The sequence below is a fragment of the Sebastes fasciatus genome, chromosome 2 (genome assembly GCF_043250625.1).
Source record: "Sebastes fasciatus isolate fSebFas1 chromosome 2, fSebFas1.pri, whole genome shotgun sequence".
In the NCBI taxonomy this organism is placed as follows: Eukaryota; Metazoa; Chordata; class Actinopteri; order Perciformes; family Sebastidae; genus Sebastes; species Sebastes fasciatus.
This window is the reverse complement of record NC_133796.1, coordinates 42,879,921-42,902,503: the sequence shown is the minus strand read 5'-3', so window position 1 is coordinate 42,902,503 and position 22,583 is coordinate 42,879,921. Positions and strand designations below refer to the sequence as shown.

Here is a 22,583-nt window from a genome sequence, read left to right as displayed (position 1 = left end):
AGGGAGCATCTCTTTGCAAATGAAGTATTGACTGAGTTAATCTTTGAATGTAAACTACTAATTCAAAATCAATATTGTTTTTGAGAATCAATACAGTATCACAAAACATAATATCGCGATATACGATTTTTTTGATATTTTCTTACACCCCTAGTGCAAACATAAGCTGGTGAACCTGCTAAACATTTACATGATAGCATTGTCATTGTTAGCAGTTAGCATGCTCACATTAGCCTCAGTTCGTCTGAAACCTGTTTGATCGCCTGACGGCACGTTTTTATCGACCCGTCTGTCTTCATTTCAGCGAAGTCACGTGTTCCCAGAACTCAGCAATTAATTAACGCACAAACCAGTTTCCACAAATCACGCTAACTTGGCATTAGCTGCTGCACCTGTTTTCAAACAGCTGATCATCAACTGATTATGTGGTTGCCTAGCAACAAACAACCACAAAGCCTCCAACCAAAAGGGCAGCTCAGAGCACCTTCAGATTCAGTCAATAAATGTCTTTTTAAATAGACAGAAAAAAGACAATTTCCTGAAACTCAACAGATCTGAAAACAGTGTGAATATTATGGGATGTTAAACTGGGAAATAAACAAATAGTTATAAATGTTGATCAAACACAAACTGTATGTTTAGTATTTAAAGGCAGGGATGTACTGGGGTGACTCATGAATACAGCCCAGGGATAAGACTATGTAAAGGAAATATGCGTGTGGGTGTATGATACCGCGGTGAGTGTGTACTGTCTCACACACACACACACGCACACACACTTCTGAACAATAAATGAATAACATTGTTTATTTAGTCATTCACTCCACCGTTTCCTGCTTCATTCAGAACATGTCAACATGTGGCCTCTTCACTCTGTGTCTGTGTTTGTGTGTGTGTGTGTGTGTGTGTGGTATTCATTCACGTGTGCACACACACACACACACACACACACACACACACAGGAGGCAGCACTATTGAATGTAGAGCTGATGATGAGTGACACTGTCATTACCTGATAACCGCCTCGTCGTTCTGTCACCCAGGGCGTCTGAACCGGCAGTCCTCACCAGCTGCCCTTTATTTAGTTACGGTTGACTTAATGTTACTAATGTTACCTCAGGGTGTGTGTGTGTGTGTGTGTGTGTGTGTGTGTGTGTGTGAGTGAGTGTGTGAGAGATGCAACTTTAACTGGTGTATGAAGCTGTAATGAGAGGGGGTATAATTCCTCTTTATTACAACAACTTGTTTGTGTAGTTCTGGACATCATTTCAGTAGTAATGACGCAGGGTCATTGAACTGTTTACTGTGGTAATTGGACTAGTACAAAAGAAAATGGTGATTGTTGTTAGTTCTTGTGTTGACAACTGAACCACGTCAGTGGGTCCGTAATGTAAGTAATGTAGCCCTATGATTTCCGTGATGACGAACACACAGATGAATTTGTTGATAAAAATGGAATAAGCTGTAAAACGCGGAATAGCGTGGAATTTGTCAAAATATGGATGCAATTTATGAAAATCAGGGTTTTCCTCCGCCGTTAGAAGCGTTTTTTTCACAGCACCTAGGCCGACTGAACAGAAAAAAAATGTAATGTAAATGTGTGACCTGTCGGGGAGCTTTATAGTGACTTTCAGCTCATTGTTTTGGTTTCCCGGCACTCAACTTTACTCTTCTGATTCATTCTCACCGCTCTCATAGTGTTGTTTTCAGAGAAAAAGCTGTAAAAACCTGCTGAAGACTACCTGCTGCAGCAGTAAACAGCAGACAGACACAGCTGCAGAGACTAATCTCTACATAATGGAGCATTTGGATAGATAGATGGATAGATGGATAGATGGATAGATGGATAGATGGATGGATAGATGGATAGTAACTTAATTGATCCCGAGGGAAATTCAAGATAATTTAGCAGCTAAAGAGACATATTTCCCTCGGGAGTTGGTGAAGACCAAAATCAGAGCTAAGAGAAAAGGAATATTTGACTTCTAATGAATAATACTGTTGCTCCATAACTGCTGGATGTGTAAGTAAGCAACTTTTTGCTAACAAATTCACTGTATCAACTTAAAAGGTAATGATATGTAAATGTTGTGTTGACAATATTAGTTACCAACACTCAAAGATATTCACTTTATTATCCCATACGATGAAGAAAAGCAGCAAATCTTCAGTCGAGAAGCTGGAATTCAAAAACGTTTGGGATTTTTATTTGGAAAATAACTTTACAGATTTTCTGTTGGTCATCTAATCAATTAATAACTAAGCAGCTAAAAAAGACAGATATTTCAGGAGTTGGTGGAGACCAAAAACAGAGTTAAAAGAGAGAGACTATTAGACGTACATTCATCAGGTGGTTATGTTGCTCCATAACTGTTGGATGTGTATAAAAGCAGCTGTTTGCTAACAAATTAAATTTACACAATCTAAATGTTGTTACCAACAGTCCAAAACCCAAAGATATTCAGTTTATTATCCCATAAGGTGAGGAAAAGCAGCAAATCTTAACTGAGAAGCTGGAATTGGAGAAGGTTTGGCATTTTTACTTGGAAAATAACTTTACAGATTTTCTGTTGGTCATCTAATCAATTAATAACTAATGATAACTAATCGTTTCAGCTGTGGTAGAGATCTGGGAACACAATGACAACTTTACAACAAAGTCCTGCATGACAAAAACAAGAGCAGTCAGAAGATCAGGTTTTAAACAAACCTCCATGTTACTGAGAAGCCAAAGGGGTCAAAATGACAGATAATATTAACATTTCAGGTGTCTGATTTTCTGACTGCTTGTGTTTTGTTGCTCTGTCTGAGTTTGTCCCAGCGTGTGTTTTTTCTTTCACTTTAACTTTGTTCATGATTACAAAACTTTCCAAACAGGATTAGCACTTTATTATGGTGTCGACCCAAAGGCAAACAGCATCCACAATCAGTTCTTCTTGTTTGTGGGTCAGTAAGGTTTAAAGAGTGTCCAGGAGTTAGACTCTAACAATTCCAACAATTCCAACAATTACAGTTGATTGAAATTCAGATAAATGCAGTTCTGCCTTCCAATAGCAGTATAAAAAAAAGACACTGTGGCAAACAGTAAAACCCTCCTTTAGCTCTAAGGCTGCATTCACACCAAATCAGGCGATGCGGCAGAAACGCCAGTCCTCCCATTCATTTGAATGTGGGTAGTGAGTTTAGGGGATGCCTGCAGTGAAAAGGTGAAACAGAATCAGTTTTTGGAGGTTAGGTGATTAGCGGTGGCTAATCACATTACCGGCAATCAGACGCCCATAAGAAGAAGAGCAGCATGAATGACCAAAATACAACGTTATGTATATACAATGTAACGTTATGTTTCATTTGTAGTTACTCAATTTGGCCGTGTGCATCAGTTTAAACCCCACCATGTTGATAGGCGTCGCATCCTGGTTAGTTATTGAGAGTAAATGTGTTTTTTTATTCTGTCGATGCGGACAGTCCATCACTCGTAAGACCCATCATACTCGCAGCATGGCGGCACACAAATGGGCCGTTTAAGTGACACTCCCACACTGCTGCACATAGTTTCATAACAACACATAACACATAGCTTCATAACAACATGTAACAACAGTTTCATAACAACACATAACAGCACATAGTTTCATAACACATAGCTTCATAACAACATGTAACAACAGTTTCATAACACATAACAGCACATAGTTTCAAAACAACACATAGCTTCATAACAACACATAACAGCACATAGTTTCATAACAACACAAAACAACACAGCTTCATAACACATAACAGCACATAGCTTCATAACAACAGTTTCATAACAACACATAACAGCGCATAGTTCCATAACACATAGCTTCATAACACGTAACAGTTTCATAACACATAACAGCACATAGTTTCATAACAACACATGACAGTACATAGCTTCATAACAACACATAACAGCACATAGTTTCATAACACACAGCTTCATAACAACACAGTTTCATAACAACACATAACAACACACAGCTTCATAACAACCACTAACAACACAGTTTCATAACAACACATAACGGTACATAGCTTCATAACAACAAATAAGACAGTTTCATAACATCATATAGCTTCATAACAATGCATAACAGTACATAGCTTCATAACAACATACAACATCATGTAGCTTCATTTTTTTATTTATTTATTTGACCTTTATTTAACCAGGTAAAATCAATTGAGAATCAATTCTCATTTACAATGATGACCTGGCCAAGAGGCAGTAGCACAGTCCACACAAGTGACACAAACAGCACAGATACAATACAGTATGACAAACACATGAGAAAATGGCTAAAAACAGCATAGGTAAATTAATAAACACTATGTACAAAAAAAGGCGGATTACTGGATGTTCTTTGTAAAAATGGAAGAGAGAGAGAGAAGTGAGGGCTGGTCAGCAAGTACAGCAGTCAACTATGACTTGTTGCAGCTTTTGTTTGAACATGTTGAGAGAGGTGAGAGCTGTTAGTTTGAGCGTGTTTTGTAGTGAGTTCCAGTCATTTGCAGCGGCAAAATGAAAGGAGTTATGACCAAACACAGTACGGACTTTTGGAATGATGAGCCTAATGAAGTCACTGGATCTTAAACGGCGATTGCTGTCGGAAATGTGCAGAAGATTGGAGAGGTAGCGAGGGGTCATTCCCAAAATGGATTTGTAGACCAAGAGCAGCCAGTGTTGTAGCCGCCTGGTGTGAAGGGAGGGCCAATCCACCAATCTGTAAAGATCACAGTGGTGGGTGGTGAAGGGTGCACATGTGGCAAAACGGATTGCTGAGTGGTGGAGTGTGTCCAGTTTTCTGAGGGTGGTCTTTGATGCCATTTTATAAATTATATCGCCGTAGTCAAATAGAGGAAGGATGGTCATTTGGTGAATTTGGCAGAGTGTGTGAAGGAGGCCTTGTTTCGATACAGGAAACCCAGTCTAGCTTTGACTTTAGCCAGAAGGTTATTGATGTGTGTGTTAAATGAGAGATGAGTCCAACCAGAAGCCAAGGTATTTGTAGGAGCTGACAAACTCCAGCTCCGAGCCATCAGCACTGTAGATCTTGGGAGGGCTGGGGATGATGAGGTTTTTCCAGTCAAACAGCATACATTTGGTCTTTTTGGAGTTGAGGAGCAGGTGGAGGTTGTGGAAAGACTGTGAGGTGAGGCTTTGTTGAAGAGTGGACACAGCAGAGTGGAGTGAGGGACCAGCTGAATATATGATGGTGTCATCAGCATACAGATGAATCCAGGAATTTCCAGCAGCTTTGGCTACATCATTAATATAAATGGAGAACAAAATAGGGCCTAAGATGGAGCCTTGAGGCACACCTTTAGAGATGGTAAGAGGTTCAGACATGATGTTTTCGGTCTTCACCCGCTGGACACGATCAGCCAGGTAGCTAGCAAACCAGTTGCAACATCTACTGGACAAGCCAATGCTGGTAAGTCTTTGCAGGAGAATGTTATGGTTGACCGAGTCAAAAGCCTTGGCTAGGTCTATAAAGGTAGCTACACAAGTCTGTTTGTTGTCCATGGCGGTGATGACGTCATCAAGGACCTTCAGTGTAGCGGTGGTACATCCGTGGCCTTTCCTAAACCCAGACTGCAGGTCAGACAAAATATGATTTAAGTCAATGAAGTGAATTAGTTGTTTATGTACCAGTTTCTCTATGACTTTGGCCAGACAGGGCAAAATGGAAATCGGCCTGTAGCAGTTCGGGTCAGAGCCAGAGCCTCCTTTTAAGAGGGGGAGAATCGTAGCCGATTTCCAGTCAAGGGGGAAAACAGACAGATGAAATGACAGGTTAAACAGGCTTGTAATAGGGGAAGCAATAATATGAGCGGCTGATTTTAAAAACACAGGGTCAAGCCCATCAGATCCAGCTGACTTGTTTGAATCTAACTTAATGAGTTCATCCAGGACTTCCGAAACCTTAACAGGTTGAAGGGAGAAGCTGTTAACGCTGGGTGATGAAGTAGGAGTGTTAGATGAATCCGTTTCAGTGGCAGCTGCACCAAAGAAATTAGATGATTTCACGAAATGTTGGTTGAAGTGTGTGGCCATGCGTTGTTTATCAGTAACAACAATGTCATCAAAAATCAAAGAAGTGGGTAGATGCGGAGAAGCAAGTTTGTTTTCCATGGATTTGACTGTTTTCCAAAAATTCTTGGCGTCAGAGCCACTGGCTGAGAATTCTTCTTTGAAATAACTGATTTTAGCTTTCCTGATCGCCTGTGTTGTTTTGTTCCTGCATTGTCTGAAGGCCAGCCAGTCGGCAGCAGACTGAGAAGACCTCGCTCTCCGCCATGAGGTGTTTTTTAGGCGGATCAGAGCCGCCAAATCGTGACTGAACCAGGGGCTGTAGCGATTCTTCGTCCGGAATCGTTTCAATGGGGCGTGTTTCTCAATGATTAGGCTAAAGGTGTATTTGAAATAAGACCAGACATCTTCCACTGAGGGGATAAGATTGATTCTTTCCCAGTTCACAGCTGCAACATCTTGCAGGAAGGCCTGATTGTTAAAGTTTTTCAGTGAGCACTTGGTCACAATCACCGGTGGACGTTTGACAGAGAGGCCGGAACGAACGCATGCAATGGCACAGTGGTCACTCAAGTCTTGACTGAAGACTCCAGATCGGTAGTTTGATGGAGTGTTGGTGAGAATAATATTGATCAGTGTGGCAGATGAGGGTGATTTCAAATTATGTCTGGTTGGCTCAGATACAATTTGAAAGAGGTTTAAAGCATCAAATTGCTGTGTAACTAAATCAGGGGGGTTGATCATATTCCAGTTTAGGTCACCCAGAAGGACAAACTCAGAGGAAATGTGAGGGGCCAACAGTTCACCGAGAGCTCTTAATGTGCATGCTGGAGCAGAGGGTGGTCTATAGCAAACAGCAACAGACAGAGTGAAATTTGTTGACAGTTTAAGTTTTAACAGTAACAGTTCAAATTGCTTGGGGACTGATTTAGACAGCGTAACAGAACATTGCAAATGATCTTTTACAAATATAGCCACGCCGCCACCCTTGGTGGATCTATCCTGACGAAAGACATTGTAACCCGGTATTCGAATTTCTAGATCCGAGACACCTTTCTTAAGCCATGATTCAGAGACAGCCAGAACATCAGGGTTTGCAGTGTGCACCCAGGCTTTTAAATAGTCATGTTTTGGCAACAAACTACAGATATTGACATGTAGAAAGCCCAATGATTTACGATCACAAAAATCATTAAACAACAGATTAGAGACAGTGGGACCATGAATAGCGGGCCCTGGGTTTGGGTGAACATTTCCAGAGATGAACAACATGAGAATGATTAACACACGTCTGAGGACAGTGCTAAAACGTTCATATGTTTATCTTTCATTGACGGTTTGTTCAAAATTAAAGAGGAGGAGTCGTGGAACTGCTGCAATAACATGTAAGAGTACAAAGGAATAAGATTTGTTACACACCAAGTAGAAAGTCCAAAAGTCTTTGTAATCCAGAAGGATGAAATGTCCCTGGTTGATAAACTGAAGTCCAATGTACCAACACCGTTAGAAATGATGGCAGTCTCCTGTGTGTACCTGCTAGAAAGGCAGGTTGTATGAGCTGATGTGATCCAGAAAATAGAAATGATTGTGAGACAAAAAGGCCAGGAAGGTTTTAGTGGATGAAACATGTCCAAACCAATAACCAATAGGTCAGGCTGTAGCAGGTTGAAGAGGGCCAGGCTATAGCTAGCAGAGGAAGCCAGGCTGTAGCAGGTTGAAGAGGCCCAGGCTTCAGCTAGCAGAGGAGGCTAGGCTGTAGCAGGTTGAAGAGGCCCAGGCTATAGCTAGCAGAGGAAGCCAGGCTGTAGCAGGTTGAAGAGGCCCAAGCTGTAGCAGGTTGAAGCAAGTTGAAGAGGCCCGGGCTACAGCTAGCAGAGGAAGCTAGGTTGTAGCCAGCAAAGGGGGTCAGGCTGTAGCCGGTTGAAGAGGCCCAGGCTGTAGCAGGTTAAAGAGGCCCAGGCTGTAGCAGGTTGAAGAGGCCCAGGCTACAGCCAGCAGAGGAGGCTAGGCTGCAGCAGGTTGAATTGGCCCAGGCTGTAGCAGGTTGAATTGGCCCAGGCTGTAGCAGGTTGAAGAGGGCCAGGCTACAGCTAGCAGAGGAGGACAGGATGTAGCAGGTTGAATTGGCCCAGGCTGTAGCAGGTTGAAGAGGGCCAGGCTACAGCTAGCAGAGGAGGACAGGCTGTACCAGGTTGAAGAAGCCCAGGCTACAGCTAGCAGAGGAGTCCAGGCTGTAGCAGGTTGAAGAGGGCCAGGCTGTAGCAGGTTGAAGAGACCCAGGCTGTAGCAGGTTGAAGAGACCCAGGCTGTAGCAGGTTGAATTGGCCCAGGCTGTAGCAGGTTGAAGAGGGCCAGGCTACAGCTAGCAGAGGAGGACAGGCTGTACCAGGTTGAAGAAGCCCAGGCTACAGCTAGCAGAGGAGGACAGGCCGTAGCAGGTTGAAGAGGCCCAGGCTACATCTAGCAGAGGAGACTAGACTGTAGCAGGTTGAACAGGCCCAGGCTACATCTAGCAGAGGAGGCTAGACTGTAGCAGGTTGAACAGGCCCAGGCTACATCTAGCAGAGGAGACTAGGCTGTAGCAGGTTGAAAAGGCCCAGGCTACAGCTAGCAGAGGAGACTAGGCTGTAGCAGGTTGAAGAGGCCCAGGCTGTAGCAGGTTGAAGAGGCCCAGGCTACAGCTAGCAGAGGAGACTAGGCTGTAGCAGGTTGAAAAGGCCCAGGCTACAGCTAGCAGAGGAGACTAGGCTGTAGCAGGTTGAAGAGGCCCAGGCTGTAGCAGGTTGAAGAGGCCCAGGCTACAGCTAGCAGAGGAGACTAGGCTGTAGCAGGTTGAAAAGGCCCAGGCTACAGCTAGCAGAGGAGACTAGGCTGTAGCAGGTTGAAGAGGTCCAGGCTGCAGCTAGCAGAGGAGACTAGGCTGTAGCAGGTTGAAAAGGCCCAGGCTATAGCTAGCAGAGGAAGCTAGGCTGTAATTTATGGATTTTGTAAGAAACCAATAAATAGGCACTATGCTCTCAGTCCAGTACAAGCTGAAGACACTTTACACGTTACAACAGCCAGATCAACAGATAAAATAAAACATAAATAAAACATAAATTCAGAGCTCACATGCAGACACACAAACACAGGACTGGTCTGGCGGCCATCTTGGAATTCGCATCTAGTGGTGTGGTTGCAGATTGCAATTCATAACAACACATAGCCTCAAACAGCACACAATTTATACAACACAAAGGATACACACCCTCTGACAGTAAGAGCTGATCTGAGGTCTGCTGTCTATCAGAGCCGGCTGTCAATCACCCGCGAACTCCGACCAAACGGTCAAACTAGGCAGCGCTGTTCAAATATGAATCAATATTCTGTTACTGACTGTATTTAACATATAATTACATTTAAAGAACCAGGTTGAATGTGCACTAATTACAGGTTTATATCATAATTCAAAGCATGTCAAATGTGCTGCAGTTAGGATGTGCAAGATAACAGCTAACGTCATAACACAGTGTGAGTGTTGAGCTGCACGGCGGCCAGGAGCAGCTACTATCAGAACAATCAGTTGAAAGATTTATCACATTAAATGGACCAAGAAAGAATACAAAATACTTTTGGTTTATTGTGCCAGAAGAGAAGCTAGTTGTCCCAAAGCAGAACGCCTCATCTTCAGAGAAAAAGCTGTCAAAAGTCCCAAATAAGATCAATAGACACCATAAGACAAAAAAACTGTGGTGGTGAGAGAGATCTTCATGATAAAGGGTGCCATGGCATCGTGACTCATACTGCGTCATAATCAGACAAACAAAAATGGTAAAACAAAAGAGACTTAAAAGAGCGTCTGAGTGTGTTAAACAACCTGCTGCACTGTTTACACAGCCAGCTTCATACAATAAGCAGCAGAGACTGAAGCAACAAGTCCGCTCTCTGTTGTTTCTGTGACCTCGCCCCCCTCCATCATTCCCTCCAACAGATAGCCAGTCAGGAAATTAAAAAATGCTGCGGTGAGAGCGAGAGGCGTCTGCGTCGTCACAAACAGATAAAGCGGTTTATTGAACCCCCGGCAACTGAAAAATGCAATAAAGCAACAACAGGAAGGAGTGTATGGAAGCACAGCTATAATTAGAAGGCGTTGTTTGCCAGAGAGAAACACCAAAGTCTGCAATGAAAAGTAGTGGAGGTGAACCGGGCGTCCCTGGTGGTCTCCATCTGTCCGTTCTCGAGGGGACGGACAGTGAAGCAGGACGATTTTTGTACACATTTAAAAACTCCAGAGATAAATATTTGCAAAAGACATAAAATAAGGCACAAATATAGCACATAAACTAATAGTAAAATAGCTTTATAGTAAATAAACAACCTCCTAATTAATATGTAAAAAAAATCTAAATGGATTTAAAATTGATAATCATTAAATTAAATACAGTAATTGGTCAATATATTGATGAAAATAAATGCAAAATTCATTAAAAAAAAACAAATTCTTAAAGAAATAGATTTATCAAATTAGAGCTGCAACAATTAATTGATCAGTTGTCAACTATTAAATTAATTGCCAACTATTTTGATAATTGATTTGAGAAAAGTCGAAATTCTCTGATTCCAGCTTCTTAAATGTAAATATTTTCTGGTTTCTTTACTCCTCTATGACAGTAACCTGAATATCTTTGACTTGTGGACAAAACAAGACATTTGAGGACGTCAACTTGGGCTTTGGGAAACACTGATCAACATTTTTCACAATTTTCTGACATTTTATAGACCAAACAACTAATCGATTAATCGAGAACATTATCAAAAGATTAATGGCCAATGAAAATAATTGTTAGATGCAGCCCTAGATCAATGAATGAATAAATAAACTAATAGTGAAGTTAATGACTGAAAGAGAGGTAGCCAAGTATGTACATTTAAAAAAAAAAAAATATGTTAAGAAAGCGAACTTGTTTGGTCGTTACGGGAGATTCTTCTTTCGTTTCATCTCTCCTTCATTTTTTTTCTCCGCAGACGTGCTAAACGACGCCATCTTCGACGAGGACCATGACGAGATGGTGATCGTCAAAGACATCGACATGTTCTCCATGTGTGAACATCACCTGGTGCCCATCTTCGGCAGGGTGAGCACAGACAGGTCTTCCTCCTCTGGTTGAAGAAGCTGCTAGTTCTTCATTAGAATTCATAATTTAATCTATTCATTCATAGATAATATCACATTAGTCTGAGGACGCTCACACTGTATCAGTCCGTCTGTCCAGCACATTTGTCTGACAACTACACGTCCGATTGTTCTGACATTTGATGTGAATATTCGTGGCCCCCAGAGGATGAATCCTGATAAGTTTAGTGACCCTCTGACCTTTACTCTACCGTCACCATCGTTCCGAAAGTTTGACTTTGACACAAAATGTAAAGGTAATGCGCCTGGGTTAGCTCAGTTGGTAGAGCGGGCGTCCATGTATTAAGGCTTGGTCCTGACCGCGGCGGCCCGGGTTCGAATCCGGCCTGTGGCCCTTTCCGCATCCACTCTCTCTCTCTCCCCCCTTTCAAGACTCTATCCACTGTCCTGTCATAAAAATGGAAAATGCCCCCAAAAAAATAACTTTAAAAAAAAAAAATGTAAAGGTAACGAAATCCACCTGTAAAGCTCACTAATGAACATGTTCTCCATGGAGGGGAGAACTATATCTCCCTTTTTTATCTAAAATCAAGATTAAAAGTTAGAAAGAAGTGCTTTCGATCAACAGTATTCTGTTTAAAGTTTCTGGTGTGTGTTAGCTAGTAGCTAGGCCCCGTCTTCCCTGAATAAATAGAAGATAATGGCTGGAAAAAGGTATGAGAATGGCCTCCGCGCAAGCAATAGCCTTGGCCAGAGGCATCATGATTTCGGGTTGTGAACGAATTTCTTTAAAATTAAATTAAATAAATAAATAAATCTATTAGAACAAGTTTAAACCAAAACTCAAACGCATTAACACAACTTGCGATTTCTAGGTTGTGGCGGGGTCAGTTTTAAAGCAAAAGTGAAGATAAATCATACATCATATGAAACTAGAAAACCTAAGGAATCCATCGGTACCGACATGTCATACTAGCTGGTCATGAAGGAGGTTAAATAACGCTCCAAACTTATGCTAAATCTTGGCGAGGAAAAACTGTCATGGCCATTTTCAAAGGGGTCCCTTGATCTCTGACCTCCAGATCAGTGAATGTAAATGGGTTCTATGGGTACCCACGAGTCTCCCCTTTACAGACATGCCCACTTTATGATAATAACATGCAGTTTGGGGCAAGTCATAGTCAAGTCAGTACACTGACACACTGACAGCTGTTGTTACCTGTTGGGCTGCAGTTTGCCATGTTATGATTGGAGCATATTGTTTTATGCTAAATGCAGTACCTGTGAGGGTTTCTGGACAATATCTGCCATTGTTTTTTGTTGTTAATTTATTTCCAATAAAAATATATACATACATTTGCATAAAGCAGCATATTTGCCCACTGATATGATAAGAGAATACTTGGCAAATCTCTTTAAGGTATATTTTACACAGAGAAAATGTGCAATTAATTTGCGATTAATTGCGATTAACTATGGACTATCATGTGATTAATCATGATTAAATATTTTAAATGATTGACAGCCCTAATTATTATACATATATTGTAATTAAAAATAAGCAAAAACACAAACTGCATACAGGCCCGCACACCGATACATCTACTAACATATGATAAAAAAAAGGTTGACAGATATATAATTGTTAATGCATGTCTACATATGCTGTATCTGTATCTCCAGTGTTCACAGCCACCGTGGCAGAAATGTCCAACTGAACACCAAGCGCATAAATTACTACTAAAAACGACTTTGCTGCAGCCAAGTTTCTTTGCTTTCTGATAGAATCAATAAAGTGGACTTTTTTTGTTTCTTAGAGGAAGCTGCAACTATTCCTAATCTAATACAAAAAGATTGTCACAAACATGGTAAGAGATGTGTGTCTTAAAAACCATCTTATCTGGAGGCTGCTGGTCTGAACAACAGAGAACATGAGAAACAATCAGATTAGCTCAGATCTGTTTATCCTGCGTTTGTTTTAGCCTCCTCATCCTCCTCCTCCTCCTCCTCTCCTCCTCCTCCTCCTCCTCCTCCTCCTCCTCCTCCTCCCTGCTGCAGCTTTCACATCAGTCTCCACTGAGAAACCTGATTGGCCTCTTCCCTCTTTCTGATTCTGCGTCCTTCATCCCTCCACCTTCGCCCGCAGGTGCATGTCGTTTAAGACAATAGGGGCTGGCAGCTCGTTCTTTTCCACCGGTGTAAATGGGCTCTGATGACAGCAGTGAATCACACAAACACTTACAACACCTACTGTGTTAGGGTGTGTGTGTAGTGGCCATCAGGTGGCTGTTCATGTCCCTAAACCTGCTCCCTCCCCTCGTCATTGTCAGCAGCGTCGCCTCTTATCCAGCCTCTCTCATCTGTCCGTCTGTTTGTCTGTTGTGTCTCAGTGACTCACCACACAGAGAGATCGTCTCCTCCACCTCCTCCTCCTCCTCCTTCATCCTCCTCTATTGTTGGTCAGACGGCCTACAGGTAGCAACTGGCTGCTGATAAACTGTTTCAATGTCTGCAGCACAAGAGCAGTTTATTACAGACTGTTATTAACTTTACGATCAGCAGAGCCGCTGTCTGTCTCAACCTCTGAGGAATAAATATATACAAATAAGTAAAAAAACTCATTTGGTCTCATATTCAGCCTTTAAAAGTCCCATAAAATGTTATCAGTACTTCTTAATGTGATGTATTTTTCAGGCTATTGAGGGGTCATTTTTAAGTGTAAACCGAAGAGCTACTAGTTATGGAGAGAAAGGCAGTTTTAGAGGTTTGGCACACTTTACGGTGTCTAGTTTGGGTCCATCCGCGGATCTTTGTTTCGTGTTGTCCTCTATCTCTTTTCGGTAATTTCCTGCTTCAAATGATATACAAAAAAACATATATGTATAAAAAAGAAAGGTGGAAAAGAAATACACTTTTCTAGGAAGTTAAAATGCCCGTTCTTTCTTTGTAGACATTTTGTGAGACGAAACTTAAAGGTCCAGTGTGTAGTATCTGGCAGTATCTAGCGTTGAGGTGAGAAGATTGCAACCAACTGAAGCCTCTCCTGTGTGCCAAGCGTGTTGAAGAGCTCCGGTGGCCGACATGAAAATGCAAATGTCCCTCTCTAGAGCCATCTGGAGCAGAGCCAGTGCTCAGAGTATGTGTATGAGGGAAGTGAGTGGTGAAGCAAGAGAGAGAGAGCGACGGCGACGGGAGCGAGTAACGTTATCGACTTCAGTCCAAGCAGGAAAAGTTAACAGAGTTTGGTTTGTCCGTTCTGGGCTACTGTAGAAACATGGACGACTCAGTGGAGAGGACCCTCTCCCTATGGAGATATAAACGGCTTATTCTAAGGTAACGAAAACACAATGATTCTTATTATCAGGTGATTATACACTAAAGGAAACATACTTATTAATATTATATTCCATTTCTGCCAATAGATCCCCCTAATTGTTACACACTGGTCCTTTAAACCCACAAAACTGTTGAAAGCTGCAGTTGGTAACTTAAATAAAAATTAATTTTAGTCATATTTGCTCAAACTGTTACTATACCCTGACAGTAGTACATGAGCCAGATAATCTGTGTCAAAATCAAGTTCCTCTGCCTCCTTTTAGCACTCCTGATGGCATTTGAAAGATTCCACTGCACCCAACCAATCAGAGCCGAGGTTTCTCTGACGCAGCTGTCAGTCAGTCAGTCAAAATCCGATCAAATGGTCTAACTAGGCAGCGCTGATCAAATCAAATCAAATCAATTTATTTTTGTATAGCGTCAAATCACAACAGAAGTTATCTCAAGACGCTTTATATATAGAGCAGGTCTATGACCGTACACCATAGTTTAGAGACCCAACAGGATCCACCAAGCGCACTGTGGCCAGGAAAAACTCCCCGATTACTGGGAAGAAACCTGGAGCAGAACCGGGCGCAGGGCGGGCGGCCATCTGATCAAATATGAATCAATATTCTGTTACTGTAATGCCTATTTCTCTCCTCAAATGTTTTCAGAAACATCTTGTAGTGCACGGTTTAGCTGTAAAATGAGAAAGTTTATGACCCGGCAGCCTTGTTGAAAACAGTCGAGCCAAAACCAAGTAGCGCCCACCGAGAGGGTCACAAACTTTCTCATTTTACAGCTAAATAGTAACTAATGCAGTCTAATACAACAGCTATGCAATAAATCTTACTTTCTTCTACCTTTTTGTTGTAGAGAGGCAAAATAATAGAACCTTCGTGATTTATTACATTACTTTTAAATAGGTGTACCTAATAAACTGGCAACTGTAAGTGTGTTGAAACAAGCATTATTATTATATACATATACATATTTAACATTGTCATAAATATTTTCCCCCTAAACACATAGCCCAGACTTATTATCACTTTATAAAGTTATTATGATTAACATGTTAGCAAACAGTTGTCCAAAAGACACGGAGCAATATTAGCATTCATTTGGAGCATATTCACTCTCCTTTTAGCTCCGTTTTGGCCTCCACCAACTCTTATCTGTCTACCGTTTGGTACTGGACAGGTAGTGTTGTGGGTTCATCTGAGCTTAGTTTGCTGGAAACGAACTGTAAATGTGACGTAAACCAAAACTATCAACTAAAAGTGACTAAACTTAAATAAACATGTTTTTTTTACCTCGCCCCATCGTCACACCCAGCATGTGCCAGTAAATATGAATATTGTGTGCAGATAAGGGAAAAAGCGTCCGTCACAGTCGCTCTGCTTCATGTCAATATGTCAGGCTGCTCCAGCAGAGAGGGAGGAAACTGGAAGAAAAAGAGATCTTTGCACGCTTGTTGCCGCTGCCCTTTCTCTCATCTTGTCAACAAATTGCGTCTGACATTTGAGTGGAGCGTGTGTGTGTGTGTGTGTGTGTGTGCGTGTGTGTGTGCGTGCGTGCGTGCATGCGTGTGTGTGTGTGTGTGTGTGTGTAAAGAGAATTAGAGCCTCCAGACATCCACAACAGTGATTCTCCAGCTGATGACTCCGTCTCTTCCTCCTCTCGTCTGTTGTTCATCCACCTGCTCTGCTCTCGTCTTCGTCTTGTGTTTCCGTCTTTTTCTGTCTGTTTCTGTCATATTGGTCATATTGAAACTAATGTGTGTGGTAAACTCTCATTTACTCGACCTCAGCGATTCTTTTACACCACAGGAGCTACTAACTTAAAGTACGCTTGAGGGAAAACCATTAATTGACTATTTCAGTGGAATTGCCCTTAAAGTAAAAAGCAGGTGGAGGTGCTAGTGTACTGTGTTACAGTTAAAGCATTTTAACTCACCAGACTAACTCAAAATTTGGGTTTGAAGAGGAAAACCTGATGGAGCTATCATGTTGATGTTAAGATGTGAATTGGACATAAATTAAAGCTAAGGCATTTTGCATTCTGCAGCTCTCTTCGACTTTACAGAGCTTCATAGTGAGTTTCAGCTCATCGTTTATCTGTTCGGCCCAGAACTTCCGACACTAAAGGAACAGTGTGTAGCATTTCGGGGGATCTATTGGCAGAAATATAATATAATATCAATAAGTATGTTTTCTTTAGTGTATAATCACCTGAAACTAAGGGTGCTTTCACATTAGGGACCCGGGCCTGGATCCGAGTACCCTTGTCCCCAAAGTCCAGTTCGATTGATTGGTGTGAACGCTCTGTACCGTACACGGGCACGGTTCGTCGATCGGTACTCCAGTCCACTTGAAAAGGTGGTCTGGAGTACGGTTCATGTGTACCCGGGTACGGTTCGCATCAGGTGTGAAAGCCAACCGTACCAAAACACGGAAGTGGACCGCTATTTAACGTGAGTAACTTTAGCAGTCAGCAAATAGTATATATCTGTAAATGCTCACAGCATGCGCCGATCTCATTCTCTGAACTGCACGGCCATGGATGATAAAGCAGGAAAGGAGACGAGAGGTTCATTAAAATATAAACAATAGTAGGCGATGGGTTTGGGCGATGTTTGTTATTTTATTTAGCTAGTTTAATGGTCTACCGCTGAAGAACGAGAGACACTCAGCTGCTCAGTGGGCAGAGAGAGCGACAGCGGAGGGAGAGAACGTGTAGAGCGGCATATTTTCACATCAAACTCTGTGAAATAAGAGTTTATTTCGACCAAACCAGAGTTGGTGATTGTTGGAGACTAACGACGACAGTTTTGGTGAGTTTTATTTTGTTTCTGTTGAGTTGAAGTGTTTTACGATGCTTTACGACGGAACAACTTTACTAATGTGAAAGCTGATCAGAGAGGGGGGGCAATCGTACTCGGGCACGGTACGGATCAATCGTACCTAATGTGAAAACGCCCTGAGAATTGTTGTGTGTTCGTTAGCTTAGAATGATCCGTTTATATCTACATATGGAGCGGGTCCTCTTCACAGAGCCGGCCGCCATGTTTCTACAGTAGCGCAGAACGGACAAATCAAATACTGGCTCTAGAGACGGACATTCGCGTTTTCATTTCGGCCACCGTAGTTCTACTACACACTTAGCACATGGGAAAAGTTTTAATAATTAGTTCAGTCACAATTGTTTTGACTTGGGACTTGCCTGTCTTGACTTTGGTCTTGACTGTCTTGACTTTGGTCTTGACTTTGGACTTGCCTGTCTTGACTTGGGACTTGACTTGGGACTTGCCTGTCTTGACTTAGGACTTAACTTGGGACTTGCCTGTCTTGACTTAGGACTTGACTTAGGACTTGCCTGTGTTGACTTGGGACTTGCCTGTCTTGTCTTTGGACTTGCCTATCTTGACTTGGGACTTGCCTGTCTTGACTTGGGACTTGACTTAGGACTTGCCTATCTTGACTTGGGACTTGCCTTTCTTGACTTGGCCCTTGACTTGGCCCTTGACTTGGGACTTGCCTGTCTTGACTTGGGTGTTTGGACTTGACTGTCTTGACTTGGGACTTGCCCGTCTTGACTTTGGACTTGCCTGTCTTGACTTGGGTCTTGACTTGGCATTTGACTTGGGACTTGCCTGTCTTGACTTGGGACTTGCCCGTCTTGTCTTTGGACTTGCCTGTCTTGACTTGGGTCTTGACTTGGCATTTGACTTCGGTCTTAACTTAAGACTTGCCTGTCTTGACTTGGGACTTGACCTGGGATTTGCCTGTCTTGACTCAGGACTTGCCTGTTTTGACTTGAGGTGTGACTTAGCACTTGCCTGTCTTGACTCAGGATTTGCCAGTCTTCACTTGGGACTTGAGCGCAAATACTTGAGACTTACTTGTGACTTGCAAAACAATGTTAAAATGGCATTACATTTTGTGAAGAGCACATTATGAATTGTTTAGGACTCGAAACTCAAAGTTTAAGACTTGGGACTTGCCTGTCTTGACTTGGGACTTGCCTTTCTTGACTTGGCCCTTGACTTGGGACTTGCCTGTCTTGACTTGGGTGTTTGGACTTGACTGTCTTGACTTGGGTCTTGACTTGGGACTTGCCCGTCTTGACTTTGGACTTGCCTGTCTTGACTTGGGTCTTGACTTAGGACTTGCCCGTATTTACTTGGGACTTGCCTGTCTTGACTTGGGTCTTAACTTGAGACTTGCCTGTCTTGACTGGGGACTTGCCTTTCTTGACTTGGCCCTTGACTTGGGACTTGCCTGTCTTGACTTGGGAGTTTGGACTTGACTGTCTTGACTTGGGACTTGCCCGTCTTGACTTTGGACTTGCCTGTCTTGACTTGGGTCTTGACTTGGCATTTGACTTGGGATTTGACTTGGGACTTGCCTGTCTTGACTTGGGACTTGCCCATCTTGACTTTGGACTTGCCTGTCTTGACTTGGGTCTTAACTTAAGACTTGCCTGTCATGACTTGGGACTTGACCTGGGATTTGCCTGTCTTGACTCAGAACTTGCCTGTCTTGATTCGGGACTTGGGACTTGCCTGTCTTGACTTGGGGTGTGACTTAGCACTTGCCTGTCTTGACTCAGGATTTGCCAGTCTTCACTTGGGACTTGAGTGCAAATACTTGAGACTTACTTGAGACTTACTTGTGAAGAGCACATTATGAATTGTTTAGGACTCGAAACTCAAAGTTTAAGACTTGGAACTTGCCTGTCTTGACTTGGGACTTGTCTTTGCATTTGCCTGTCTCGACTTGGGACTTTACTTCGAACTTGCCTGTCTTGACTTGGGTCTTGCCTGTCTTGACTTTGGACTTGCCTGTCTTGACTTGGGTCTTGACTTGAAACTTGCCTGTCTTGACTTGGGACTTAACTTTGGACTTGAGTGCAAAGACTTACTTATGACTTACAAGCCAATGAATTGTTACCACCTCATGTTAGATGATGGATTTTTCCCCCCCTTGTCACAAGCCATTTTTCCCATGCAGGAAAGAATGAACATTATGAGTACCACAGAGCTCAATCTAAAATGCTGTGTAATGCTGCCACTTCTTCTATCCTTTAGTGAAAACAGGATTAACTAGTATCTATCTGGTAGAACAAATCTGATCTTGAATTTTCTCAGTGTGCAGGTTTGTCTTTAACGCCAATGACTCGTGGCTTCTCTTAGACTTGAGTCTTTTGACTTGAAAATATATTTTTTATAATTAAGTTCAGTCACACTTGTTTTAACAAATAAATACAAATTTTAAAACGCATTCATGATGTTTGTAAATGTAATATATTATTACTCTGTTGTTAAAATGGCATCACATTTGGTGAAGAGCACATTTATGACTTGAAACTCAAAGTTTAGGACTTGGGACTTGACTCTGGACATGCCTGTCTCTACTCAGGACTTGCCTGTTTTGACCTAGGATTTGACTTGAGACTTGCCTGTCTTGACTTGAGACTTGCCTGTTACGATTTGGGACTTACCTGTCTTGACTCTGGACTTGCCTGTCTTGACTTGGGGTGTGACTTAAGACTTGCCTGTCTTGACCTGTCTTGACTTAAGAGCGTATTATCAATTGTTTAGGACTCAAAACTCAAAGTTTAGGACTTGGGACTTGCCTGTCTTGACTTGGGACTTGACTTTGCATTTGGCTGTCTTGACTTGGGACTTGATGTGGAACTTGCCTGTCTTGATTTGGGACTTTACCCAGGACTTGCCTGTTTTGACCTAGGACTTGACTTGAGCCTTGCCTGTCTTGACTCGGGACTTGCCTCTCTTGTCTTGGGACTTGCTTGTCTTGACTTGGGGTGTGACTTGGGACTTGACTCAGGACCTCCCTGTCTTGACTCAGGTTTTGCATGTCTTGACTTGTGATTTGACTTTGGACTTGAGTGCAAAGACTTGTGAGTTACTTGTGACTTGCAAAACAATGTTAAAATGGCATTACATTTTGTGAAGATTGCATTTGAATTGTTTAGGACTTGGGACTTGCCTGTCTCTACTTGGGACTTGACTTTGCATTTGCCTGTCTTGACTTGGGACTTGACGTGGAACTTGCCTGTCTTGACTTGGGACTTGACTCGGGACTTGCCTGTCTTGACTTGGGACTTGCTTGTCTTGAGACTTGCCTGTCTTGACTTGGGATTTGACTCTGGACTTGCCTGTCTTGACTTTGGACTTGACTTGGAACTTGAATCTGGACTTGCCTGTCTTGAGGTCACCAAATCAGTGGGAGTCATCCCCTGAGACCATGACTGTCACAGATCATTTGATGGAAATCTACCCAGCAGTTATTGACACTAAAGTGTTAGTCAAGAGGAAAACTTTCACCTGAATAAATGTCTGAGTAGCCAAAAGCATTAGGAATCATCCTCTGGGGACCACGAATGTCAGGATATTTTACTGCAGATTGAGTTTCCCCTAAAATGATGTTACTTTAGCTACAAAAATCACTTTCATTTACATGAACTACTGTGCAACCTGTCTCGCCTCCACATACATTTCATCTGAGCTTTGAACACAATAAGTCCTCGATCATTTAGTGAAAACAGGATTAACTAGTATCTATCTGCTAGTAATATATGATTTGATGATGATGAATTTTCTCACTGTGTGCAGGTTCACATTGGTTACCTCCCCAACAAGAGAGTCCTGGGCCTCAGCAAGCTGGCCAGGTGAGTGAATTTACTCTAATTATGTGTGTGTGAGAGCGAGAGCGAGAGTGAGAGCTAGTGTGTATTTAAGCTGATTATTAAAAGTGTGTGTGTGTGTGTGTGCGTGCCTGTGTGCGCGTTTGTGTGTGTGTGTACTAGCGTAGAATCTGATCCCACTGACCCTAATACCTTCAGGCTTATCGCACTAACACCCTTTACTAACCAAGTACTGGACACATACATTTATCATTCATTATAAACATGATAATGATCATTAAATTAAAGGAACAGTGTGTAGCATATGGGATCTATTGCCAGAAATACAATATAATATAATATTAACAAGTATGTTTTCTTTAGTATATAATCAATGGGCACCTCCGGGGTCTGTAAAGTGAAGCCAAAGCGGAAGTGCCTTAAACCTACATTCTTTCTAACAGCCAGCAGGGGGCGACTCCTCTGGTTGTATAGAAGTCTATGAGAAAATGAGCCTACTTCTCTCTTGATTTATTACCTCATTAAACATTGTAAACATGAATTTATGGTCTCAATCACTAGTTTCAAGTCTTCTTCAATACAGCATGATGTTCATTTAGTAAATGATGGTCCCATTTAGAGTCACATAGACCATAAAGCAGGGGATGCTTTAGGGCGGGGCTACGTTGTGATTGACAGGTCGCTAACACAGTGTTGTCCGGTCTGGAAGTTGTCTGTGTTTTCATCTTACAACTTTAACCCTTTCACAGTGTGTTTTCAGCTCATGAAAGTTAATTGTAACATTTTGGTCGCCTAAAAATGTTCGGTTGCACTTAGCAACACCCTCTTGTGTCACTTCTGGTTGCAAAAAAACAAGATGGTGGCGGCCAAAATGCCGAACCCAAGGCTTCAAAACTGCAGTCCACAAACTTTGGTTGACTTCACGGTGACTACGTCCACTTCTTATATACAGCATATGTGTATAATCACCTTAAACTAAGAATCATTATGTTTCGTAGGGAGCGGGTCCTCTTCATGGAGCCGGCCACCATGTTTCTACAGTAGCCCAGAACACTGGCTCTAAATAAGACATTTCCCCCACAATTTAGTGGTATTTTCTTTTAATTTATAAGGGACATGTGATTTTTTATACTTCTGGTGAATATAATCCAATCAATCTTATTTCCATAGATGTATTTTGTATATACAGTTCCCTTTGTTAACACCTTATTTTGAAAACCAGTTGTAGACACACGTGTCTACTTCCTCTAACTTGTCCAAGGTGGTCTCTAGCTCTCCCGTCAGCTCCGTTCTCTTTATCCATCCATGGTCAGCTCCATCAGGGCCGTTTGAATGCATTTAAAGGGACTGTTTGTAACTTCTTACACGTATAAATCGATCCGGGTCAGTGTCCCATGCGCGCTCGCGAATGGCTACGCTGTTCAG

The 22,583-nt window shown here is 42.3% G+C and overlaps 1 protein-coding gene and 1 long non-coding RNA gene across 2 annotated transcripts in view; one reads left to right on the top strand and one right to left on the bottom strand.

The window, feature by feature from the left end:
• gch1 (GTP cyclohydrolase 1) overlaps positions 1-22,583 on the top strand; it is a 44,292-nt gene that overhangs the window by 7,332 nt on the left and 14,377 nt on the right. Inside the window, exons 2-3 of the mRNA XM_074624370.1 lie at positions 11,063-11,172; positions 21,127-21,182. Coding sequence (XP_074480471.1) covers positions 11,063-11,172; positions 21,127-21,182 — 166 coding nt within the window. The remainder of the gene's footprint in view (positions 1-11,062; positions 11,173-21,126; positions 21,183-22,583) is intronic.
• On the bottom strand, positions 18,259-20,622 carry LOC141761126 (uncharacterized). The gene is made up of 3 exons (XR_012592534.1): positions 20,563-20,622; positions 18,829-18,905; positions 18,259-18,649 (listed from the first exon to the last, which is right to left on the bottom strand). It is a non-coding gene; the product is annotated as an uncharacterized LOC141761126 (long non-coding RNA).